The 27,843-nt window shown below is 38.8% G+C and overlaps 1 protein-coding gene across 1 annotated transcript in view; it reads right to left on the reverse strand.

Moving 5' to 3' along the window:
* Positions 1–27,843, reverse strand: part of ctnna2 (catenin (cadherin-associated protein), alpha 2) — a 329,734-nt gene that overhangs the window by 240,235 nt on the left and 61,656 nt on the right. The window contains exons 5-6 of the mRNA XM_079238137.1: positions 27,342–27,461; positions 26,232–26,498 (exon numbers count right to left, since the gene is read on the reverse strand). Of these exons, the coding sequence (XP_079094263.1) occupies positions 26,232–26,498; positions 27,342–27,461 (387 nt within the window). The remainder of the gene's footprint in view (positions 1–26,231; positions 26,499–27,341; positions 27,462–27,843) is intronic.

Consider the following 27,843-nt stretch of genomic DNA (forward strand, 5'->3'; position numbering starts at 1 on the left):
GTTTTTTTTTTTTGTTTAATATCAACATTCATTTTAAAATATAGACATTTAGTGTAGAAAACACAGAGAATATGTGCTGACAATGAAAAAAGCTGAGAGACACCATGAAAGTGAAAACAGTAAATCCATGTTTTAACATCATGGGAACAGTCAAAAAGCCGCACAGAGGATTAACTTTTTGTTGTTGGTTTAATGGTTATATCCTTAATCAACCTGGACAATGCCATCTCTTGATTAAAATGTAAAAAAAACAAAAAAAAACAATGAAATCACTAGATGACATAAAACCGCAGCTTTGCTATGTTAGAGGAGATGATATGCAGCTCAGCAATCAGTTTGGTGAATGAATAAAACAAAAATGCAGTTCCCTATAAAAATAAATATGTCTAAAATATGAATATTTGGTTATCACACGGCTGATCAAACATACAAAACATTTGAAAATCCTGCAATCTTTGTCACCACAATGTATGATGAGATTTTTAAAAAAGCAATATATTACAATAAAGTACTTTAAATATGAGAGAACATAGAATAAATTTTCAATAAATGTCTGTTTAATACTGACTCAAAACAATATAAATATATAAATAACAAAAATGTTTCGTCTAATCTTGTACAGAACTGTTGAAGGCATGTCAAAATAACCATATGTGGCTCACAAAAGCTAGATTTATCCAACAGTAGCATAACTCCTATAATACATGTTGCTTTGACTGAGAGCATATATTGTTATAATCAGTATATAAAAAAATATACTTATGGGTTTAAAGATCCTAGAAAAGATGTTTGCCATCCATATCAACAATGTTTTCTCTACAAATGCTTCATCACACTGACAGCAGATACGTTACACACTATGCTGTTTATTTTATAATTACCACAAGTTTAATATGGGATATATGGCTGAATAAGAAAAGTAATTACATGTTTATATAAATGGGTTTATATGAATAAGTGCACGATGAAACAATTAAAATTATAAGCAACAAATGTATTCTGCACTACAATGTTTGTTATTGCAACAATGCAGCAGTGTGGTCTTAAAAACATATAATACTAGAACAAGATATGAATTGCAGTAATTGTATTCTCTCGGTCTGCAGGAAACTATATAAATTTTTAAGTAGTGGTTCTGTTTTTGTTGCAACCGTTGTACATGCTGTGTGGTAAACAAACTGAATGTGTCCTCTGGATGGCAAATATACCACACAAATACAGTGGATGTAAAAAAAAAAAGGTCAGCTTTTTTAAATAATTAACCAACAGCATAGAACTGGAAACACATGGATTAGTCACATAAAGTAATAAGAAATAAAGGAAATGTTTTAAAAAGTCATGAGTTCTGAATTCCAAAAATGTTGTGTGCATGACACACTGCAGCATCCTGTATGAATACATTTGTTGAAACAATACCTACAACTATCCCCAAAGACACACACAAGGATGCATTCCAGTTAAAGCTTACATGAAACGTAAACAAGGTTTGAATTCTTGTATATATTTGTATAAAAAAAATAACAAAAAGACACTAATTCCAAAGGAAACATCAGGTGCTCAATGTCTCCCACATCCTCCGTCATGCTGATTTCATAAAACTGTTCAAATTCAAACTCAAAACACATCTGTTTAAACTGACATATTCTCTGTTACATTTCACACCGTCTCTTATGATCATTGTCTTGTGCATCTTTTTTTTATGTGAGTATTAATTAATTTGCTCCTGTAAGGTGACCTTAAGTGTCCAGAAAGGCCCCCACAAATACATTATCATCATCATCATTATCATCATCATTATTATTATTATTATTATGTACCCCACGATCCAATTCAATTTCTGTTCAGGGTGCTATGATTAGAATATTAAACAATTATCAGGGTTTTTGTGATGCATCTTTTTCCACATTTTTTTCCTGACTTTGTTGTTACCTTCAGACTACATTATACTCCATTCAGTATCCAGTAACTGAATTAACCACATAAACCACTATCTTTTATTTACATGGCACCATAAATAAATAAACACATTTCGGACATATTTTGTCATACAGTCTTTAAATGTTTCTCTGGAATCTTCGAATAAAGTGCGGTAGCAGTAGTTAGAAAAACAACCTGTGCCGGGCACGGAGCTGCTGCCACATGTTTTTAGTATCAGTATTGGATTTTAATTTTGGCTTTAAACGACTTCTATATAGAGTAAGTCTTGTCCAGTCATATCCATAAAAACCAATATATTCCCAAACACTAGCCTTTAGAACCAATGAGTAAATCTCACATTCTGTAACAGTAGCTGTAAGGACAACTGCTAGCTTCCTGGTATCGTTTACTGTTTGCCACCCGGACACTTTAAGGGGGCGGACCAGTCCAGCTTCCTGAAGTGTCCGGAGAGCAGCGTGACTTTTTGCTTCCTGCATTTCTGTTATTTTAATATTATGAAAATGAATCATTTTTTAACATTTACAAATTGTAACAGCATTGGCACGTGTTACATTGAGATGGCTGCATTAAATAGTGAATCGTCTCGCCCTTAACGCCAGCCAACAACCCAATGCCATTCTCTGCATGTCTTGAGTCAGTCTGAATAACTCAATATGTGAATACGTACAGCTATTCCTGTTTTCTTTAATATGAGATGAAAGACGAGGAAGAAAGAAGTGCAGAAAGAAACCATAGAAAACCATTTTCCGTGACAAATTTAATGTTTTGTGAAACCAATTAAGATAGAAGTCGATTCCCAGTGGTCATAGCATTTGGATTAATTACCGAATTTGCATCCTGCTGGTTTAATTACAGCAAGCTAGATTGTGACCCGTTGAACCTATGGTGAAATAAATGTTATTCACATAATCAGCTTGATTAGAAATAAAACACCTCGGTATTAAAAACATTTAGTTCTCTGTAGATAATCTTCATATGAAGATCCCTGAAACTCACATTCAGATTCAGTCCAGCCATCACTATTCTCTGTCTGGTAATACCATATTGAGTCAGTGCAAGTGTAATTTGTTCCCCTTAGGTTTGAACTAGATGATAATCCATTGCATTCCTCTTCCTTTGTGTGCTGCCTTGATTCATTTGTTCAAAAACTGAAACAGTGCTAGAAGACAAAATGATGCATGAATTTATCACAGTTACACTGGGTGAGCAATGATATTTTGCATCCTCTTTCTGGCTCAGACTCATCATATATTGTCTGGATCATACCTTTGTTACCATGGAAACCTCTGAAACCCAGCATCATAAAATTGTCAGGATAAGAGCATTGTTATTTTTTGTTTTGTTTTGCTTTTTTAATGCCCCTGTTCTTTTTGTTCCTCTCTTTCAGTCAGACTTGCGTATTTGCTGAAAGTGATGAAAAAAAAAAAATGACCTTGCAACATGATGAGCTGAACAAAGGAGGGCATGAAAAAGAAATCACAAAACCTATGTTCCCTAAACTAATTAGATTTGCAGCAGTGGCGCTTATGCTACTCAGAATATGATAAGTTTTAAATGCACAACTTTAAGTTATTAGTGTGTATTAAATGTTTATTAATTTAGCAGATGCATGCCAACAGAGTCATGAATCATAAAGTACCATAACAAAGCCAACAAGAGTGCTCCTCCTATCCAGGTAATGGTGGCTGGAGCAAAGCCCAGGCTCTCTGGCACTATACCAGTCAAAAGTTTTAACAGACCTCCCCATTCATAGGTGTACATTCACACACCAAGCTGAAACAGCTTGCAAGTTAATTGTCCAATTAAAATTGAGCCCTTGAGAAGGAAGCTTCCACATAAAGATCGTAATTCTTAAACCATTTGCTCCAATTTTGTGGATGTGACTAATGTTAAATTTAAGCAAAGAGTGCAGCTGAAGCCCATTTTCATCAAGCAGGAGCTTGAACACTTTTTTGATGTCAGTGTTCAACTTGTCTCAGACATGACAGTCCATATTTACTGACACTTACTTCAGAAGTATTACATTTAAAGGACCTTTGTTTTCTTATCCCGAAATGACTAACTGCTCTTGCAGCAATTTCCGCAGTCTCAAGGATCCCCTGAAGTGAGAGACATAAAGGCCAGTGAGCAAAAGTTATGTCAAATGAGGCTTTTAGTGCAAGTTTAAGCAGCCAGACAATTGTCATTCAAATGTCCTCATCACCCGAGGTTTATACCTCTCAGTTTTCATCCAAAAGCTCCCCAATTTATGTTAATGAGGCTGTCTGTCAGGCACTGCTTGTCCCAAAAGCCAAAGGGAATTTAACTACTACTATCATTCTGCTGCGATATCAATGAATGGTGCTGTCAACCATCAGACTGGCAAAAGAGTAAATAGCTGGAATTGTGGGGTCTTTTCTTTAGACACACAGATTTAATCAGCACATTAATGTTAAATAGTACAAATGAACCATTCTTGGCTGTCGTGTCTTCCGTAAACTATTCTTTGTTAATGAATTAAATCGGGTTAAAGTCAAATATATTTGATTTGATCAAAGTGATTTGTTGCTTGATGACCAAATATCACTGTACGCTGTCTGAACAACTAAAATAAATGGTGTCTAATGGCGGGAATAGCATTACATGTTACTGAGATTCAAGTTTGTGTTTTTTCAAGTAGTAGCATGATTTACAGGTGGTATTTGACCGTAGCTTCCAGTGTTTTCAAAAGAGGACACATCCTGGGGTCATCAGCAAAGACACACCTGCCATCTTGCCTAATCTCATTTGATGTGTTCAGGAGATACGTGGAATCAATATTTCTGGAAGTTGGTCTGTTCCGCCATACTTGGGAGTCCAGTAAATAGGGGAGATAATGACATCTTTGTAGATTACAGAAACCACTTTGTTTCCCCTTATCCATCAAAAAACAAACAGCCAAAAAAAAATAAAAATACATTTGCTGTGTGTGTCTGTGTAAGGAGGTCTCAATTTATAGATCCTTTGCCAACACCTGACATCCATAGTAGTTTTCTAGCATAAAATACAATTAATCCTAAATTAAATATGCTGCAGACAGCAGACTTTATTCTACAGATAAATCTTACCCTTTTTTCATGCAACAGTTTTCTAAAAGTGTAATTTAAAAATAATAATCTTTTTCCTCTGTCATCTCTGCAGTGTTTGCCAAGAGCCCAATTAATTTTTTATTTTATTTTTTTTCCAAATCAAGTTAATAAAAGGCCCTGCGATGGACTGGCGAGCTGTCCAGGGTGTACCCTGCCTGTCGCCCGAAGCCGGCTGGGATAGGCTCCAGCTTCCCCGCGACCCTGAATTGGAATAAGCGGTTCGGAAAATGAATGAATGAATGAAGTTAATAAAAGGAACTCCTCGGAGGAAGAAGGCTATAACAAGCACTTACCAAAAAACAGTGCCAATCTTCAGGTTTTATATCAATACAAAGGAAGTGGAATTTATATGAATTATGTCTTCTTTCTAACAAGTAAAAAATAAATAAATAAAAAGTCAAATGAATCTGAAAATGTCGAGGGAGAAAAATGCATATGAATCAGTGCACTGAGGTCTGTGCAGGCCACCAGGGTGTTCAAAGAAAAGAGATGATTAACCAAGCTTTAGCAGGTCTACTGAGTTTAAGTTGCTTATAATATCTATTTTACAGAAAGACGACCGCCCCAGAGGCAATCTGTAAATACAGTAAAGTGGTCTTTACAGCTAAGCTGAGGCTGAGATGACAGTAAGTGAAAGTAGTGCCATATCTGCAAGCCCCCTCCTGCCTTCACAGAACCAACACGGCGAATACGGAAAGAAAATACTGCAATATTGCCTTTACTGTTATCTCATCATCAGGTGTGGAAGACCATTTCCCCCTGTGGCTAATACCCACCAGCAACAGCACATGAGACTCTTCACACGTTAACTTCTCTGAGAAAGGAAGTCATTCAACTGCAGATGTAGCCTTATTTTACACACACTGGGTTGTCCAGTTACTCTGAGCCAGGCTGCTCTTCTCTGTGTCAATATCAACTCCATGCTGTTTTGATCAACTAAATAATGAAAGCAGCATTGGAGGGAACTGCTGAATTTGTCAAGTTTTTGGCTTTTGCATTATCTCAGCAGCAGGGGTTAAGAGGCCTCCAAGTTAAACAAGCTTGTGCTAAATCCAAGCTTTCTTTGTGATTTCTTCACTGCATTGTTTATATGTTATTCTACTGGCATCACAAGCTTATCCAGTCTTTCCTTTTCATTGGGATTCATTTATTTTAGTGCTACCAACACAAATCCAAGACCTGGCTTTCACTGCTGATCTTTATTTGATGAACTGTTGCATTGGAAGAGAAAATTGGAAATGCAGTGATAGTAAATGACATGGCGGTCTATTCCTGGCTCCGGCCCTGAGACCCTGTGGCACCATTGATACCGTGGAAAGTAATGGGAAAGAAATGGATACAAGTCAGGGAACCTCAAGAAGAAACAATGTTTGAAAGACTACAAACAACCTTTTTCTCCCCTTTTGCACAGCCATAACAACACGACTCGACTAATAAAAGACTAAAGAAACACATCAGGGACTTAAGGATGTAATTATGTCCATCACAACTCACCTACCAATCCCATTCATTAACTAATGTTTACAACAAGTATAATAATAAAATAAAAGGTAATTAAAAGAAATTACGGAGAGAGAAAGATGCAATTAACATTTAAATTCACAGCTTTGTCCTCGCTGAGTAAAAGAAGAAAAAAGGTTGGGGCCAAGGAAAGGTCTCTATTAATTACTCAGCAGGAGCTTGAATAGGTCCATCCCCTCATATTCCTAGTAGCAGTGTCACTGCACTGATTTTCTTGCGTCTTAATGAGGTTTAAGACTGTTCAAAACACTGCAAGGTGTCTAAAGCACCTTGGAGAATTTGCATTATGCATTGCAGAAACTCCCTCTGTGAACCCACAGTGGTTTCCTTGACAGTGTATTGCTTGGTGTGTGGACCAACAGTAAAAAGACGTGCACTGTCATTAGATCACATTGTCCATGTACAACTGTTTATATCACTGATAGACAGTTATTGGATGAGGCAGCACAGATTCATGTATATCTGGGTAACTCTGAGTGCCTGTAGGTAAAAGGGAGATCTGATTACAGAGGTCCTTGGCTGTTCAAAGGCTTAGTGTGCACAAGCACATTCTAACGTCAAACTAGTGGTTTTTGTATAATAAGTGTTGACTACATGCATAAATCTGCAAAGAAGAAGGTACTTGTTTCTAGATATATCGTAACTAAGTGATGCTTAAGAAGATGCCATCATGGGTCAGAGCTGTTCAACATTTACAAGCATATTAAACAGGCAAGATGAAAGATGCTTTTACTAGGATGTTTCAAGAATTTATTTTAATGCATCTCTAGATTTTTCTAACAAGAAAGACAGCAAAATTGAGAGAAAAAGCACAGAAAAGTGGCCATCTTTGAGATGGTTACTGTTCCGTGTGCCATGGTCAGCTGTTTCAGCTTTCCATTATCAGCTGTGCGTCATCATGTCTTATTTCCTCTGCAGTGATTGGCTGGAGTGTCGTACTGGGATGGACATAAGGCAGGAATGTGCAGTGCTCAGGCAGAGGTCACTGCCAGCCTCTCCACCATTTCCTTTCAGATGTTTTGAGCTTGTAGTCTCCAGTAGTCCAGTTTTCGGTTTTGATTTTTTAGTTTGATCCTCCTTTTGTTTCGTTGTTGTTTGGCTCCCTTCTCCATTGGTTATCGTTATTTTCTTTAATAAACTTTCTTAAATGGTGCTGTTTGGTGGTGGTCTCTCTTTTATGTTATGGTTCCTACTCTCGAGCCGTATTATTATTTTGCTTAGGGACCATAACTGTAACACTGACACTGCACTGGTACACCTTGCTGTGGCCAAGAAACCTGACATTGGAGTTATTAATGTGGGGCGGGGCAGGAAAGGAACATTATTGAGAAAAATGTAAAGCAAACAATGTTCACAGGTAGAATTCTTTTCATTTAGAAACTGATGTGTTTTTATACAACTTGCAATGGTTTAAGGGCCATTTTTCTTCTTTTGGCTTGTACACAGCTTGTAGTATTCTTACAGTTATGATCCAATAATATGCATTTTAATTAGATGTAATTTGCTTCAGCTGGTGCTGATGCATGTCAGTTGTGGGATGAAAAATGGAGAAATATTTAATGTCACATCATACTGATTGAACACAAACCTCACATTTTCATTTCCTTTCAGACCTAATTTCTGTTATTATTATGTTTCGGTTGATGGTAAATGATGGAGGCAGGTACAAAATCATCACTACAAACTTGCCGCATTGCTGCAGTTCCTTCTTTACCAAACAAAACTCGTAAAATGTCAAAAGGTTGGTATAGTGCTGGTTTTCGAGTTATGACATTTAACTGTAACAGTTTCGACCAACGGATCGGTACAGAGGTGAACTTGCGCTGTAGTAGCAGTCATGTAGGGCTGCAGGAAGTCACAAACCTGACTGGAATTTTAAGATTTTTGGAAATAGCAGGACATCTTTGAGTTTGCCATGTTCTTGGTTAGAAAACTGCTTGAAACAACTGAATTCTTCCAAAAAGGAAGATCATCCCAAAGATATGACAGAGCTTGGTTAAAACATGTATTATAGCTTTTGAGTGATTTTTCTCAAAATAAGTTAAAAGGATTTCTTGTGATTTCAAGAAAGCAGCAGAAAAGAAGAAACTAAAATATTATGAGTAGATTAGACACACTGTATTCACAAGAGTTACAAAAAAATGTACAGTTAAACTTTCCATAACTATAAGGCTAAAATTCTACAAGGAGGCTCAGCCGGGTAAGGATTCAGGCTGGTATGGCAGGTATGTGATGCTCAGCTACACAAAAGAAGTGGGCAGCCATTGTCCCTTGGAACAACAAATATCTACATATCTCCCATAACCACAAACTGTGCAGCCGTATGGGGACGTGTCCCTATTTCAATACGAATACACTTTTTTCTTTTTTCTTTTTGCTTTATCAAACACTGAAAACTCAGTCACTGCCATTCCTCCTCATAGGAAATCAGAAATGGCAAACTCTGCATGTGTCCTTCTCAATGGCCAGGCCCCCTTCAACAACCACACCATATAAAGTTTGCTAAAAAAAAAATAAAAAATCTATACAACAGCATCTGCTAGCCAACAAAAATTACCCCTCCACAGAATAAGCATTTCTAGAAAATAAACTAAACAAAACCAAGAGCCAAAGACAAATTTAATAGTCACATCTCCAGCTTTAAACATTATTCATGGTCAATGAGGTGCAGCTCTCATGACAAAGGATTACACTCATTGTGGTCAAGCATAAGAAATAATGGTCAAACTTACATAACTGAACTGGTACGACCAGAAAAAAAGGGTTTTTGTTGCTGTTTTGTGCTCAAATTAAGATGAACCTTTGATGTTGGTGCACCAGCTGTCCATCTGTTTTTGTTGCTTCATATCAAACAGGTCTTTGAACTTGTTATTTTTCTAATTTAACATAACATTCCCTACTTCTACACACAAGTAAACAAGATAAAATTATAGTTGAACTTTTTTTCCCTCTCTTCAGAACAAGGAGTTGTAAATCTGGGTCAGGTAGTGCAACATCATGTAGCATGAAAATAAACATGCATTTATTTACATGATTGAAGTATGTTCTAATATATATATATATATATATATATATATATATATATATATATATATATATATATATATATAATGTGGTCACATTAATTGACAGGCTCACACAGTAGCATTGGGTTGTAATTTGACACATGATCAGCCTTTCTAGATGAATCAGATGACAGAATCTGATAAATACCAGCACCCTCTGAGCTTCCCTACGCTACAGCTTTTTTTCCTGTTACTGGCTGCAGCATATAATCAGTTTGCTATAATACTGATTGACTCAATCATGTGGATTAAACCTAATATAGCAAAAGGAATTTAATTAGATTTTGGCTTTTTTAATCTATTGTTTTAGATGAACATGAGTCTGATATTTTCCCTCTTCTTTTGTAGGTGATGTGAGATGAACAAAGAACAGTTCGACAAATGGTTTCATGTTATTCTGCTTGGGCAGCTGTAGCGCTTGGAGTGCACCAACACTTCTGTCAAGGTGAGATTTGAGCCTTGCTTATGTGATGGCTCCGAGTTAACTATAGTCTTTAAGTACAAAAAAGGCAATGGTTTCCACATCACTCATTTTCCCTACAAGCACAGCATGAAAAGCTTTAGATCAATGAAACTGCATCCAAATGGGCAAATTTAATTGTGCTATTTAGGCTCAAAATTTACAGTCATGTGCTTAATGTTCAATTGTTTACTTGGTTTTTAATGACTGGCTATATGAGCATGTGAGAGTAGGTGTTTACATCAGTGTGGAAAGCCACTGGGGATGTGAGCAGGCAGCCAGTAGGCTTGGCAAGCGAGGAAGGTTAGTTTTCAAAAGTTTCATATTCAAATACAGAGGGTTCAAAAGAAGCTCAAAACCTTCAGCCAAGGAATATTTGTCATTAGATGCCATTGAAGCTGAAAGTGAGAGAACAGCTGCACACAGTGGCATGTACACGCAGTGAATGCATTAGTAGACACCATTACAACATTTAAAAGATTTGAGAACGGATGAAGGCAAAAGATGTGGAACTAACAAGATGAAGACATAAATGTTGGTAAAGCACGAGTATGAAAGAGAACGTTTAATTCCACTGCTGCAAAATAAGTCTTGACAGCAAAAGCCATCCTGATGAGAGGAAATGGCTCATTCGGTCTGTACAATATTATCCCTCAAATAGTGTTTTCCAGATACGAGGAAAATTTCCCAAAAACAAGATAAAAACTTAAAATTAATGAAGGACTTTATTTGGCATCTTGGTAACGGTAAACCATACTAGTCCTTCATAAAAGTTTAAATCTCCAATTGATAAAATGTGGCTTATAAGAATTGAGACATACTTGCATTTTTTGTTTTTCATGTTTATGTAGTTACATCTGAAGACAGAGATCTAAAAGTGTTTTGGCTTTGGTTAGAATCTGGAGAGCTGGGCTCCGTGTTTACTCCTACATAGCTCTCCATTATCTCAAAATGACAGTTAAATTGGCCTGTCAACAAAGCTACAGTCATTTAAGCAACTTCACTGGTGCATTAGTGTATCTTCCAAACATAGATGAGAGATTTAAGGCATGTCTTCCACTCTGGAAGCCACAGAGGAAAATTAAAGTTTTTGATGGCTTCACAATTCAAACAAGCAAGATTGGCAATTGCTTGGTTCATCTTGCATTGTACACAGGGTACTTGAGTATTTTAACTGCCGGAAGCTCAAGTTGAAGGAACAAAAAATAAAACCCAATGAGTAAAAAAATCAAAACTTTGATGGAGAACTGTGTACACTATTGAAGATGTATTTCTCAAAATAGTTTTAATAAGGTAATGCATTTTCCGCTGGCTTCTGCTAAAATTTATATTTTTCCATCTCGATTGAATGAGTACTCATAAATAATTGCTCCTATGTTTTTAAAATAACAGCTACTCATGAAAAAGTTTTTCTTGCTGGGCAATTTTTCTTTTGTAGCTGAGTTATAGGCCAAAAGCAGAAACGTTAATTGCACTTAATGTTTACCATCTGTAGATGTAACATTTCTTGGTATTTATTGGTAACCCAGTTCTTTGCAACAAACTTTATGTTATTAATTCTTTGTATTATAACATAGGTGGTATTATGGGGTGGGAAGGGAGTAAACAAAAAAAAAAAAAAAAGCCTGTTGCACTTCATGGAAGGACCTGTGTCCAACTGGACAGTCCACTCGCACCTTCCTACGATGTCCTCTACTGTTTGATTTCGTGGTTGTGTCGTTCTCACTCATATGTAAGTCGCTTTGGATAAAAGCATCTGCTAAATGACTGTAGAATAGAATAGAATAAAACAGAATAGAATAGAATAGAACATAAAAAAAACTCGACATTAAGTAAACCAAATTTATCAGTAAGTGAAATTATAAAGAAATGTTGCATGTAATGATGTCAACTGTATATTGATTTAGATTCTGTCCATAGAAATACTACTACCAGAATATTATATGAATAATAGAAATGAATGAATAATGTAATATTATATGAAGAAACTGCAGCCAGCCTTTTTTCTTTTTTTTGGGGGGGGGGGGGGGGGGGGGGGGGGGCTGAGCTCTGCAACATGCAAGCTACATATCAGACAAACAATCTATCATTATTATATTCTCTGAGATTCACCAGGACATTTCAGCTGGATAACATGGCAGAAACCTTTACTTTTATGTATCTGTATCTATATTATTTGTCAGAGGGGTAGAAGGATATGTGTGGGAGTAAATAATGCATTTCTGAAAGTCAAAGCTTCTCTCTGAACTGTTGCTTTGTGTGACCATCAAGGACAGACAGATTAACTGTAAGCAGAGATATCGTCTACTAGCCGTCTCTGTTCATGCATTTAGCTTCGTGACACGGGAGAGATTTCACCAGAGGAAAGTGCATTCCAAAGCCTCAGTCTTTGCCTCTTTGGGTGACACCAGACAATGTAGTGCAACACACCCTGTGTGTCTGTGTGCTTGGACACAGTACACGTACTGTACAAAAGCTAATGTGCCCCCGCATCCATGAGAGCGAGGAGAGCTGAGTGGGCAAACAGGCATTTGAGGGTCTTACAGAAGAGACCTTGACAGCAAGGCAAGATACTAAAAAAGAAAAAAAAAAAAAAAGTAATTTGCTTCACCCACTCAGAAATCAAATCCCACGAGTTTTATGCTGAGAAAGGTTTGAAGATGCTGTGAGGTATTTCACTTTGGTGGCTGTTGCCCTTTAATTTAGAGAAGCTGGCTGTAAAAAAAGAAAAGTGCTCTGAGTATTCTCCAACCATCCAATCTTTGTCCATTTTTGGCCAGTTGTGTCCCACATGCTGTGAAAGTGGGGAAACAAAAAAATGTAAAAGAAAAGCAAGAAAATAACCAAAAATGACTTGCAGATTAAAAACAGTTCTCCATATTCTCACCATTTCGCCCTGAAAATGCGTGTCGTTTTGCAGGTTATTGTGTTTTGCTGCCACTTGAGGCAGTCTTCCTTGTGTGAAAAGACAGATGCAAAAGTGGGCAAAGATTTGCATTGTGGTGGAGTGAATCTGAATAAGATTATGAAAATAATCCAGCTGTTATTCTTGCTTACTTTGTCCCTTGTGTTAAAAAGTTTTTTTGTCAGCAACTTCAGACTTCATCAAATCAAGTTAACATTCAAAACAATCAACGTTCAGTGAATATGTTGCATCTTTCCTGAGTAAACATTGCCAGGTTTTTGCAGGACAGCACATCTGTCTGTAAAAAAAATATTTTCAGTTAAGATGTTAAATGGTCTTTAAATATACATAATTCAAAAACAACTTTGTAGTTCATGTAATATAAATTCAGAGATTTGAATGTAAAGGTTTCATTTGAAGTTAAATAAACATAACTGCTTAAAATTGATTTCCTGACCCGAGGAATTCATCTATGAACGTGTTTCTATCCAATTTATGTTCAGATTTATTTTTCAGGGCCGGCCTGGAAGTGTGGCTCTGTGATACGGTGGGTATTTAATCTTAAACTGGTCCAATAAAAATGCAACGCATTCATCTTTGTACAACTGCCATGTCATCAAGCTGCGGATCTGACAACAAGCTAGCTAGATAATTGCTCAGCCTTTATCAGGAAATTCATCTTCAGTGGATTTGCTGAGATTAGAATTCTTCTATTTTAGGGGAATATGGAGGCAAAAAACTATTTTCCTTGTGTAGAGAGTGAAGATAAAACAGAGCTGCAGATGTTGGAAGGGCTGCAAGCAGCTGAGGGGTAGAATAATCGTTTTTTCTCAGTAGACTAAAGGGCTAACGTAAACTTGTATCGCAACAGTAAGAGGACTGTATTAGCATGTTACCTTTGTGTAAAGTATCCATAAACTAACTGAAAATCCAACAATACATGAGTTAGAAGTTAACTGAAAGTACAGCAGTTCCTGCCGTGAACTATAACTGCACCAAACCCGACAGTTTCGCTAGCTTACCGGGTACAGCTGGGATTAATGGACACTGATACACCACAGGGACAGCTTGTTGTGGACTGACCCACCTTTCTCCTAGCATGCTGACATCAGCTTCATCATTAGCAGGACTCCACCATAGTAAAACGTAAGCAAATCAACTTAACCATGTTGTTTATTTTGTTTAGGTGACCAAACATTTCCTTTTAATACATGTTTGTGATTTCACATTTCAGCAGTTTCATTAAATTAAAATAAAATTTGCTCTGCTTGCAACATTAGTGCGGTTCATTTGAGATGGTCGGAGTGAGATCTGTCTGTCAGCCTCCACCCTCTCAGAACTGCTCATTTGTCTCTGTCCTCGTACCTCATTTTGATACCTGGCAATTGTTTTAAACCCCCCCTTTTTTTTTTTTTTTTTTTTTTTTAAATGGGATGACAAATTTAAAAAGAAGCTTTGGACCATACTGTTATAAGAAACCAGCTGATGTGGGTTGTGCACCACACAGATACGTGAATTCAAACAGCCAAAGTGCTTTGCCAGATAGTCAGTTCGTCTAATCCAGCAAGACTAAATCTATATGTGAAAATGAGCAGAGCTGAGGAAGTCCTAGAAGCTGCAAACTGAGCTTAGTGGAGAGAGTGGGTGGAGGAGCACCATGGGCCTTGGAGTATAAGCTCCGACTCTTAACGAGTATGGATCCTGTTCGCCAACTCCCTCCACGGCTCCCTCATGCCTTTCCACCATCAAGACAGGACAGTCGGTGGCTAATTACTGCACAGCAACAAACAAACCGATACTCCTCTATTTTCCCTGGTCATGTCCCATTACTTCAGCTTACTTCCCCTATTCATATTTCTCTTGACAGGTGCATCTGTCCATGGAGAACGAGGTGGCGTTGCAATCGGCAGGCGGAGGATGTTGCAATTAGGAGGAATACCTCTGGGCTAGCACGTGGCTCAGCCAAGGTGAAAATGACAGCAGGAGTATTATTGAGCACAACAGGGTCCCTGTCAACAGTTTTGCCACTTGGTATTATGTTCAATGTTTTTATTAATATTTTGAGCCGACGTGTATCTCTACCATTGGGCATCTGTGCATGTATATGTCTGACCTTCCCCATCAAAGTGTCGCCAGTTAAGGGGATCAAGACGCACTCCTGAACACCAGCATGCTCGAAATAAAGGAAGGAGTGTTTGTGAGCGAGAGGGAGAGCAAAGTGAGAGAGAAATAAGAGCCTGAAATGAGACAGCAAGGATAGGACTGCATAGATTGATATAGCAATTACCAAGAAAGCTATCCCTCAGTTAGGAATACATCTACATACATTAGAGCCAGGTTGCTCCCCAGCCACCATCTCTGAAGCTAGCCCAGCAGTATCTCATATATACAAATGCAATGCGCTGAAAGGTCATCACTGTGCAGTCACGATGTATATACCTACAATGAAAACTTCATCTATCGTACATGTTGCTCATACTGCTGGATAAAGGTATCCATCAAACTGGCAAGGGAATAATGAAAGCACCAGAAAATACACAATCCAATTCATCATCATATCAGTGTGTTACAGTAAAAGAAACAGAAAGAGGAAGATCAGCTTCCCATCACTGTCCTGACATCCATTTATTGGAATATCCATATTAGCTGTAAGGACCGGTGTGGTGCATCATCCAATAAACATTAATGTGTCCAATTACACCCGTTTTAACACAGACAGACACATGCAGCAGTGTGAAGCAGCTTAAACTTGGAGGCAATTTTTGCTACAGTGAGATTCAAAAGGCTGGCCGTTATGCACACCTCCCCTGAGCTATGAAGTGAATCGGGTTATAGTTAGCCCATAATGTATGCAGAGTAAGGACCAGCATATGCTTTTGCAGTGAGACTACAGACCCTGCAAATACATGAAGGGGAATTTAGCATAGAAATACAATGCTGCTACAAAATGGGTTTAAAGTATGCATGTAAACATGCTAGCATTTCAAACACGTCCGTGGTTCAAAACACAGCAGACAATGAGGACCAAAAGAGAAAGAGAGAATTAGAGGGATGTGGAAGGAGAAAGAGTTGAAGAGGAAAAAGAGGAGAGAAAGGTAGTGCAGAGGACAAGCAGATGGAAATGCAAACCATAGTAAAATGATCCAGAGTGACTTGGATTCTCGCTGTGGGTTCACATCAACGCTCTACCAGAGTTGTGTGAATGAAGTGCGTTTTTTTGTGTTTGACCATGTGTGTGTAAACAACAAGCATGCAGGCACTAACAGTCATTCACTGAGTTTTTATTTCAGGGGCTGTGTGAGAGCTGTAGGAACGCAAAACACGCAAAAGAGGAAAGCACAGGGAAGGAGGCGTCACTTATCCAACCCATATGTGCTTAGGGGGTCATACTGAAAAGACTATCTGATAATCGACCAAATTCTATTTGACAAAGATCAATTTAAGGTCCAACGTACACAGAAACAGCACCAGAAAATAGCTTTAATCTCATTAATGGCACAAAATATACAGGGTGACGCAGACTGCTGCTCTGCACGACTGAAAATCTCTGTTTCTAAGGACTTGAAGGAAAAGGGGATAAAAATGGAAAAGATAGAGAGAGGATGGGGAATAAGAGAGGGGAAAGATGGACATGCGTTGTGCATAAATAAACACTGCCATCTGCTGGTCACTGTATGAACATAATCTGTTCTTTGAGACTGAGGCTGATTTGTTTGAACAGCTGCACCTTTGACCACCTGTTTGCACTGAGCCGCACAAAGCAGATGTGACACACAAAGGACATCGCACTTGGCCAAACTTGACATAATAATAAGGAAAAACTTCCAAATTCAAAGATGTAATAGTTTGTCCCGGCTCAGGGGGAGACAAATTTAATTTGCTGGTTGAGGAAGAAGAATGAAAGCTGAGGACGAGGCAATCATCCTGATGCAATCACAATTATGTTAAAAGACACCACCCCCATCTATTCCCCACGATTCTTGGCTCATCTAATCGAAAGCAGCAGCGACAGTGGAGGAATAAAACGAAGGTCCTCTATAACTCATACTTATGCTGACAGGCTCTTCCTAGCTCAGTCACATTCCCCAAGTCACAGCGTATCTTGTATTTTTTAATACTAAGAAGCTCTCTGTGAGAGGTACTTACTTCGCCGCAGTTCATCGTTGATGCCATTGCCTTTGTGTGACACATCAAAATAAGTGTGATAGAGCAGGAAAGATTAGGAGTCCCAGTATAAAAGACTGTATAAAAGTACTGCTTTCTTTTGGCTGCAGCACAGTACAGACGCTCAGTGATATGAATGACAAAGATAAAGAGATTTTTTGCATATTGAAATATGCATTGCAGTTCCACGGAAAGCTGCAGCTCTCTGGATTGGATCTGTATGTAAATGCTCATAAAGAGAGCAGCAGAAACGCACATTTATACATGTGCAATATGGCTTACATCAAGCAGCACTAATATTTTCAGAGATGAATTTGAGGCATATCTTTAAGTCTGTAAATCTAATAGAACTGGCGCATTGTGTGTTCTCGCTGTGACCTAAAAATCTAAGTGTGCTCCACAGTGTGCCTTAACCAACATTCCCGCAGGGCCTCGACGCCATCTGTCCTCCCACTGAGTTCATATCTCCAAATACAGACTTTCATTCGAACATGTCAGAGCTCTTCCTGGATGAGGTTTAAAGGTGGCCACCCTCAAATGCCCTTCAGACTTGACAATGCTCTGAATATTGTTTCATTAATACTGTTAAGTATTTCTGCAAATACTCATAAAATAGGAAGCAAGCAAAGTTGGAGCGCATGTGAACAGGCAATGGCTCAGGGTGACAGATTTGCTTCTTGAAAACATAAGTCTTTCATAAAAACACTGAAATCAGGCCAATTAGTGTTGAAAGAGGATTCTTTCACAACTGTTTCTTATCAGTCATGCCTTCACATTACAAATATATTGTAAAGCACAAGAGATTAAAGCCTTGTTATTCCTATATTTGCCATGTTTTGAACTGTTAAAATTTATCTTAATAATCAAGTTTTCAGCCAAAATGCTGAATCCTGTCATTTAAAACTGACTATACCACAAGACTTCCTGTAGACAGAACTGACGGTGACTACAAAACTTGTTGCTTTTGTGTGAAAAAAAAATCTACAATTGAAATGTTCACTTTGTGCTCAGAGCATTCTGGAAAGCAGTGCTTTGATATATCTGATGAGGCGCTCTTAGAAAGGTAAAAGAGCAAATGTCAGCCTCTGTGGTATATGTCAAATAATGCTGAAATGAAGTAAACTGACCTTCGTTTTCTCTCAATAGATCTAATATCTCAGAGACTTAACTGTAATTGTGGATGTCAGAAGAAAGAAGAAAAGTTTAGATGAGGTCATTCCCCTTCTCTGTCCTTTTTATGAGCTGCCCTGTAGACCCGTTTCTGTGCGCAGCATTTAAAAATCTTATCTAACCTTTAGTGTCAGTAGCAGCACTAACTCTGAGCATGAGCTCAACATTCTCTCCTCATGTATTTTAGCTTTTTAGAATGATTTTCTATGATCTTTGTTGCAATATTTAAGATTAAGGAGAATTTAGAATATCTGCCAAGTAAGGATGTCTTAATTTTATCTTATTTATTTATTTGGTAGAATTATTATGAAAGAAATAAATAATAACATGATGAAAGTATCCACTTTATAATAGTCATAAAAAATTAAACACCACAAATCTATAAAAGTTCTTCATAGTAGGGGTGTGACGATATGCTTTTGTCCCGATTCGATTCGATTTCGATTTTTTGGGTGCCGATTCGATTTAAATTGCGATTCTCACAATTCTCCAATATAGCTGTTTTTTGTAGATTAAAAACAAAAAAATTTATACAACTTTTTTTTTTTTTTTGTTTTGCTCATCATTTTTCTTGATTTCAATGAGGAAAAAACAACACAGTAGCCAGACCATCATTTTGCTGCTATAATGCCCAAGAACACAAGTAAAAAGTTCAATAAAAACAGTAAAAATGACAAAAATTTTATAGTGCATTAATTTTATTAATTAATTTATATTTTTTTAATTGTTTTTTTAACAAAAAAATTGATTTTAAAATTGTGAAGAAAAAAAATCCCGATTTCTGATTTTTCAATTCGATTTTTCCACCCCTACTTCATAGGTAGTTAAAGATTTATTTATATCCATCTTTTGGTGACAACATGAAATAATATAAAGTAAGAAATAGGTTCCATTTAAACTAAATCACCACTGCTGCGTGAACAATAAATAAATCCTATATATTGACTCAATTCCTTTCATAGCAAGCAGATGGGAAAGGCTGGCAGACCTGGGAGGCTTCTTTCTGAAACCTGCATTATAAAAATGTCTGAATATTTGTTTTGAAATGGAGTATATCATTTAGCAACACAGACGTGTAGCTAGCTTTTAACTTGCAGCTGCTCTTTAGCAGAAAGCTGCTGTTTGAAACTGAAACAGCACAAATAAATAAACACCTGTTACTAAACACTGTTTTTTCTACAGACCATTTCAGTCTGATGACTAATGCTGTCAATTATATTTGAACAGCAAAACAAGCCATGAAAAAGGAAATATTGTGTTTTTATTCTAATTTCTCTTTACTTTAGTGAAATGGATTTGATGCATTTCCTTTTTCTTTTCACTGCAACTTTTATGTCACGATTAACAGGCTGGTGAGCCACCCAACAAAATGTCACCTTGTTTTGTTTTTCATAAGACCCAAAAATTTTGACAAGGTGACTTAAACTGTTAAAAGATAACTCTTCCTCTGTCGTACCGTTCCACTAAGTTACACCACTGCTGCAACTCTCACAATATGAAAACAAAGCAACAAGCGGCGACACATGAATGCTGAACTTTGTGCAGGTGTGCTCATCTGCTTCTGACATTATCTTTCTAGAAAGTAATTATACGGAAGACCATAAAATACGTCTTTACAAGTTAAATGTGTCACACCTCAGACTGTCCCCCCCCCCCCACTGTTCTGTTCAGTGTTTTTTCTCTCTTTAACATTTTTTTTTTTATAAATTGTAAATCTCTGACTAAACAAAATTATTATTATTATTATTATTATTATTATAAATATTTTATAAATAAAAATTGCAAAAAAATCACACAAATTAAACATGTTATGACTGCAAGAAATTGTCAGCTAATAAAGTAGCTTAAATATTTTAAACAATATTAACAATTATATTGAAAGAATAAACTGAGCAGTTAATTGTTCTGGTGAGCAACTTCTTTACTGGAAGATCCACACATGATCTGTTTCATATTAACTCTAAAAGGGGCTGTCTCCATCTGAGTTGGTGATGTTATGTAGGTGCAACAATTTTATTCATGTGAAAAAGATCTGGGCTGTGTGTATGTTGAATGACAAAGTATAAGTGAGCTGAAATGTACTCTGACTGGATGCAGATCAGTTGTCTGGGTTGGGACCACAATTTCATACTTGAGAAAAAAAGAAAAATAAAAGTCTACCTCTCACTAATCTACATTTTCCTCTTTTCTGAAGTAATTGCACATTCTGGACATAAAGACAGAGGAGATTAGAGCTGCTCTGTGTTCTTCACTTCATTTCAAAATAGCAATACTTTTACAAAGTGTCATGAAGATTATTTCTAATTGTGAGCTTGATGTAAATCGCTGTGTTCTTAATCGCACGTCTGTTTCTCACTGACTAAATGTTCTGTGATGCCCGAGATGAAGACACTGTGAGAATCCGTGATAACAGGGAACAGAACAAATTAGTCAAAACCAATAGTTTGACCAAAATGGTGATCAGAGAGAACAGGCTGTCCATTTCTTCTCACAGATTCTCTAATTAAATTAGCACATTCATGCTACAGCTTGTCCACAACTCCCAAATACTAAAAAGAGCTTCATTATTGAAAGCCATTTGTCTGTGCATCTGTCACATTGTGAGCTCAAGTCACGTCTGCCATGTATACATCAAGACACTGCAAGCTGATCATCAAGGGACGATCTCTGACAATCGCTGACTTAGTACAAACACCAGCAGCACGCAAAAAGTGATACAACCATCCAGTTAGCAGCACGCAAAACAGACTGCAAGCTGCAAGAACGTGTTCAGCAGTTGTTAACGAATGATGCAGAGATGTTTCAGCTTGTGACGCATGCAGTTCATGATGCAATTAGACATAATATATCCGTCAGCATTTCATCACCAATTACAGATGAGAAATATGATACATTTGTATAAAAAAATGAGGCAAATTGACAGTTACATGCACACACAGAAGCAGTAGACAGAAGCAACTGCAAACGGCTTAGAATATGCATTCATTAGTGCTCTGAAAAGCCAAGACCAGTGTCTGTCTCTGTGGTAGGTTTAGGAATTAAACATGCACCAGCTTCTGGCAAGTACAGCAAGAAAACTAAAGACCCAATTTGTTTCATTTAACAGCTGCCTTTCAGCCGGCCAAACAGAGTGGAATTAAACCTGTTAGTTTTTTGTTTCTGAAAAGCAGTGCTGCTTTGTGTAATAGACTTTGACATGATTACTCTTAGTCCAACACTGAAATCAATTACATACATAGCTGTTTAATGACAATAAACTATAAAGTTTTTTTGTTTTTTTTTAAATTCTTTTGGTGTGAAGTCATTCCTTAAGATTTCCACTCAGTTCATAATTGTACATGTTTTAACCTGCTTCTCTAACAACTCTACAGCATAATCCAAATAGGAAGGAAATAGTACTTCTCAACCATCACCACAAGATGTCACTCATACACTGTTAACAAGCAACCTAAACAGGCAAAGAAAGGCCACTGAGGCCCAATGATAATCTCCACCTCAAGGTCAATCTGCTAAATCTTAGCTAGACTTACATCACAGCTTTATCACTTGTGTGGATCATGTGGGCTTAATAATAATGGGAGATGGGAACATTTTTGTGAAGCATGTTGCCTGGAAACAACACAAAACCATTAAAAGAATAATAAAAAATGAATGGAGCAAAAGTGTGTGTTTCCTCACAATTATTGTTAGACTTATTATGCATCAATCATCCTCTGCAACCAAAGCAAGGGCATAAAAAATCTGCAGGATAATCATAATGCTGTGTTTTTATTATTCAGCTTTGTCGGGTTTTTTTCAGAAATAAACTTTTGTTGTTTCTCTTGAACCTATATTTGAAAATCTTTGGAGACAATACAACCACATTTCATTCTGGACTTTTGTTAGGTCCTGAAGGACTGTCTATACATATGTACTGGGCAAAACTGGGCAATCGTAGCATCTAACTGAGATGCAAGTTTTTTAGGTTTTTGTGTCAGAGACCTGGGTGAAGCATCTTCAACAATCTAACAACTACATTTGTGACCAAATTATTTACATCCAGCTCAAATGGACACTTGAAACCCAGTTAATGCAGCTGCAGTGTGGACAAGAGGCAAGATGTGACTACCCAAGCTGGAAATTGTTTTATTAATGCTGAAAATGGACTGACACAATCTTTCGTTGTATGATTGATAAAACAGCTGCTGAAGATCTCATAATCAGTTCAACCACAGGCTGATGCAATGTTGAAGGTCTTCAATTAAATGATGCAATCCTCGTTCAATGTTTTGTACGTGTCAGCTAAATGTCTTAAATATATAAACATGCACAAAAAGAGCCTTATCACAAATAAACAAGCTGTGGGAACAAAATAAATTAAATCTGATTAAGATAATTAACAGGAATAAAGATTAACTTAAATAAACCTATAAAAATGAAAACCATCTTAATAATCAGCTTAATAACAAAATGGTTATACCTGCAGACAGGTCAATTTCAATAAAAGGCCACTAGATGGCAGCAAGGAATTATCTAATGAAACTTGAGCGGAACACTACTTTCTTGAAATACAAAGATTTATATAAAAAGGGTGAAATCACAGTGTAGGAAGGCAATATCAGTTTATATCTGGCAAATAAGGTCAAATTAACTAAAATGCATGCAGTAACTGTGTGTATAGAAGTCTAAGAGCAATAATATAGTGAAAGCAACTCACAAGACAGAAATATTTATGTATGAAAGGGTAATGCCCTTATCGTGGTGGAGGGGTTTGTGTGTCCTGAAGATCCTAGCAGCTATGTTGTCGGGGTGTTTATGCCCCTGGTAGGGTCACCCATGGCAAACAGGTGTCTAGAGAAGGGACAAGACTAAGTGCGGCTCAAAGACCCCTATGATGACAACAATCATGCCCCCTTGCCCGGACGGGGCCCCCCTCTGGAGTCAGGTCTTGGGGGGGGGGGGGGGGGGGGGGGGGCAATGTGAGCTCGGTAGCAGCAAGAGGCTGGGACCCTGGCAGTCTGATCCTCGGCTGCAGAAACTGGCTCTCGGGGCATGGAACGTCACCTCTCTGGCAGGGAAGGAACCTGAGCTTGTGCGCGAGGTTGAGCGGTTCCAGCTAGATATAGTTGGATTCACCTCGACACATGGCTTGGGCTCTGAAACCAGTACCCTCCAGAGAGGCTGGACCTACTTCCACTTTAGAGTTGCTCATGGTGAGAGGCGCTGAGCAGGTGTGGGCATTCTCATTAGCCCCTGGCTTGGTGCCTGTACATTGGGGTTTACCCCAGCGGACGCCAGGCATAAGGACTACCTAGGACAAAAAATATAAGAAACAATTTACTCCTACTTTATACATCTCTGAGTTCGAGTGGGTTGTGGTCTGTGCCTTTATTGTTGAGGCTGCCAGACGGAGCTGCGGCCATGAGGTCGTTGGTGCCTGTCGTAGCGGTAATCCCAGAACTCTTTGCGGACACCAGCAGTGAGGGATGCCGGCAAGCTGAAGGAGTCCTATCCGGCCTTCTTGGGCTGCGGTACTCTGGAAGCAGCTGATAAGGATCGACGGGCTAAGCGGCATGCGGCTTCAGCTGTCGCCAAGGCAAAAACTCGGGCGTGGGAGGAGTTTGCTGAGGTCATGGAGAATGACTTCTGGACAGCTTCGAGGTGACCCTGGTCCACCATCCGACGACTCAGGAGGGGGAAGCAGTGCTCTGTCAATACTATGTACAGTGGAGATGTGGAGCTGTTGACCTCAACTTGGGACATTGTGGGTCGGTGGAAGGAAGGAAAGGAATGTCTTCGAAGGAAAACTCGGAGACTTCCTCATACCTATCAACACGTCTTCTAGTGAGGAAGCAGAGCTGGTGGATTCAAGGGTGGACTCTCCGATGTCTGGGGCTAAAGTCATTGAGGTGGTCAAAAAGCTCCTTGGTGGCAAGGCCCCGGGGGTGGATGAGATCTGCCCAATGTCCCTACAGCCTCTGGATTCTGTGGGGCTGTACTGGTCAACACGACTCTGCAGCATTGCGTGGACATCAGGGATTGTGCCTCTGGACTAGCAGACTGGGGTGGTGTTCCCCCTTTTTAAGAAGGGGGACCAGAAGTTGTCTTCCAGTTACAGGGGAATCACACTCCTCAGCCTCCCCAGTAAGGTCTATTCAGGGGTCCTGGAGAGGAGGGTCCATCGGAAAGTCGAATCTCGGATTGAGGAGGAGCAGTGTGGTTTTCATCCTGGTCGCGGAACAGTAGACTAGCTCTATACCCTTTTTGATGTCCTGGAGGGGGCATGAGAATTTGCCCAACCAGTTTACATGTGCTTTGAGGACCTGGAGAAGGTGTTCGACCATGTCCCCCGGGGGCTCCTGTGGGGGGTACTCCGGGAGTATGGGGTACTGGATCCACTTGTACGAGCTGCCTGGTCCCTGCACAACAGGTGTCAGAGCTTAGTCCACATTACTGGCAGTAAGTCGGATTTGTTTCCAGTGAGAGTTGGACTCCACCAAGGCTGTCCTTTATCACCGATTTTGTTCATAGCTTATATGGACAAATTTTCTAGAGGTGTTGAGGGGATCTGGTTTGGTGGATTTAGGATTGGGTCTCTGCTTTTTGTGGATGATGTGGTTCTGTTTGCTTCATCTGGCCATGATCTACAGCTCCCACTTGAGCAATTCGCAGCCGAGTGTGAAGCGGCTGGGATGGGAATCAGCACCTCCAAATCTGAGACCATGGTCCTCATAGGGTGGATTGCCCTCTCTGGGTCGGGAGTGAGGTCCTGCCTCAAGTGGAGGAGTTTAAATATGTCAGGGTCTTGTTCACGAGTGAGGAAAGGATGGAGCGTGTGATTGACAGATGGATAGGTGAGGCGTCTGCAGTAATGCGGACTCTGCACCAGTCTGTCGTGGTGAAGAAGGAGCTGAGCCAGGCAAAGCTCTCAATTTACCAGTCGACCAAATTTCCTACCCTCACCTATGGTCATGAGCTGTGGGTCGTGACTAAAAAGAACGAGATCTCGTAGACAGGCAACTGAAAAGAGTTTCCTCCACAGGGTGGCCAGGCTCTCCCTTAGAGACAGGCTGAGGAGCTCGGTCATCCGGGAGGGGCTCAGAGTAGAGCCGCTGCTCCTCCGCATCAAGAGGAACCACTTGAGGTGGCTCGGGCATCTTGTCAGGATGCCTCCTGGATGCCTCACTGAAGTGAGGTGTGAGGCTGCTACCCCCGCGATCTGACCCCGGACAAGCGGTAGAAGATGGATGGATGGAAGGGTAATGCATGTCCCTAGCCTACCTCCCACTACTGTGGATTATTCAAATCACTGTAACCTATGAGTTGGCCTGTCTGACCAACGTGTTATGATGGTCAGGCAGGTGTGAAGCTGCCTCAGAAGGAGAGTTGAGGCTGTAATTTTAGACAATACCTGAGGCCCTACTTTTTTTTTTCTTTTAACCTTGAAATCATTTCAAGCTCTCTTAAAATTCCATGTCTAATATGTGAGCATTACTGTCCTCAGAAAAGTGCCTCTTCTACACTACAATGCCACTCAACCGCAACACAGAAGAGAACAAGCTTTTAGAGAAAATGTGGACCATCTGCAAGAGCAGGGAAAATGAGTTCAGATACCTTATATTCAAGCACTTAAGATTGTTGTGACTTCGGTGACTGAGAATCCACATCAGTAAGACTAAAACCTTTCAGGTCATACTGACAGACGCACTCTACACAAAGCTGCACGCTGTCATTTGCAACTTCTTTGAGAGAAGTATCATTATGAGTGTTCAGGCACAATAAAAAAAATAATAGGTTTCTTTGCCGTACTGTTGCCTTTAAATATTTTTCACATTTCCTTATAGTAGAAAGATGGTGTTGATAACATATATAAAAACCAAGTAAAGTATTCTGAATTTAAAAAACAGTGTTTGTTGACTTACATCAAATTCATTTAGAGCAGCAGCCAATTCGCCAATGCCAGCATGGCCATGCTTCTCATCAGTAGGTGAGGTGGCCTGAGCGGCACTGGAAATGCCTCCAATGGCCTCTTGGACCTGCTTGAACACGTAGTCCCGGTTGGCACGTGTAGCCGCTACATCTGGGTGGCGCAGGAACGCTTGTGAGGCTGTGTACAGCATGGTAGCATTTTTCTTCAGAGCCCCACGAGCTGCTGCCATCTCATCCCGACACTGAGGGTCTTTCAATTCCTGAGAAGATGAGAGCAGTTTAGGTAACTACATATCAATCCGCTGGCATTTAGAACTCATAAAATTGTGGATATTTAAAACATTTGCACAGGAAAGTATTCATCAAAATGTTAAATGTTGCTTTAAAGAAATGAATCACAGGTGTGATGTTTAAAACATCACTGATTAGAAACAGAATACACCCAAACAAGACCCAGTTCAAGAAGAAAAGTTAATGTCCCATTTGGTGAATTGGTTTTGTTCCAAACAGCAGAGTTACAGTGTCAGCAGCTCGGCAGCTGTGCAGCTGGATAAAATTCAGTTCAGTGCTTTGCTCTGGGACAACCTGGCAGCACGGTCTTTTGCCAACATGACATTTTTAGGAAAATCCCTCTAAAGTTTTTCACATACTGGAGGCCACATAAAATATGTTGCTCTCCAAAGTCAAGCAGCTAAAATTTATTATATGAACTAACAAGGGTTTCTCCCCCACCCCCTGAAATGCTAAAACTACACCTAAGTCAGAGTCAAGGCTTCCTGACATTGCTGACTACAAATATAACAAACCTATGTATTTTCAATATAAGTTTTCATCAATCATTTCTAGCTGTGATGACAAGTTTAGTTTCTCCAAAAGAAAAATTCCAATTAAATGCATCAACATCTCAAGGCCTGAAACACAAGATTAAGGGTAAAAACATAATCTTCTAAACAGAAGTTATTTCTAGCATATAACAGAAATCCCCCCCAACATAGAGATGTTAGAGACTGAACCCTTGTTGAATGTTTTTCCAGCAGGACACACAAATCAATAACTTGTATTCCTTGGCAAGGCAAAGCAGGTGAAAGGGAGTTCCTACTTACCTGCTGTCTCCTGGCTGCCACATAGTTGAGCTTCACCATCTCCTTTCCAAACTCTTTGAAGCGGTTGGCCAGGTCCTGCTCATTGGTAGCATTCTTTACTCCCTCCAGGGCCTCTTCCACCTGCCACAAACACAAGCATACAGCCACACACAACATTTAGATTATCTGTGCATACAGCTGAAAATTAATCACAAAAATCTTGTTTTTGGGGGGATTAAATCAAGACCAAAGGCAATTTTAGTTATTTGACATTTATTCTTCTAAAACAATACTTGAGTAAAAACAAAAAATTAATTCTGATCCTTTTCTTCATCCTACCCGCAACCGGATTTGAGAAAGACAAGAACCATTTACTTGTGTCATGTTAGTAAATCTTATTGTAGCCATTTCATTCTTTTTTGTTGGTAATTTCTGATGATAAAACCCATTTTAACACTAATGAAAAAAGTTGCAGAAGATATAATGAAAAACTCAGAAGACACACAGATAACTAAGTGGACTT

This window comes from Telmatherina bonti (genome assembly GCF_933228915.1).
Source record: "Telmatherina bonti genome assembly, chromosome: 3".
Lineage (NCBI taxonomy): Eukaryota > Metazoa > Chordata > Actinopteri > Atheriniformes > Telmatherinidae > Telmatherina > Telmatherina bonti.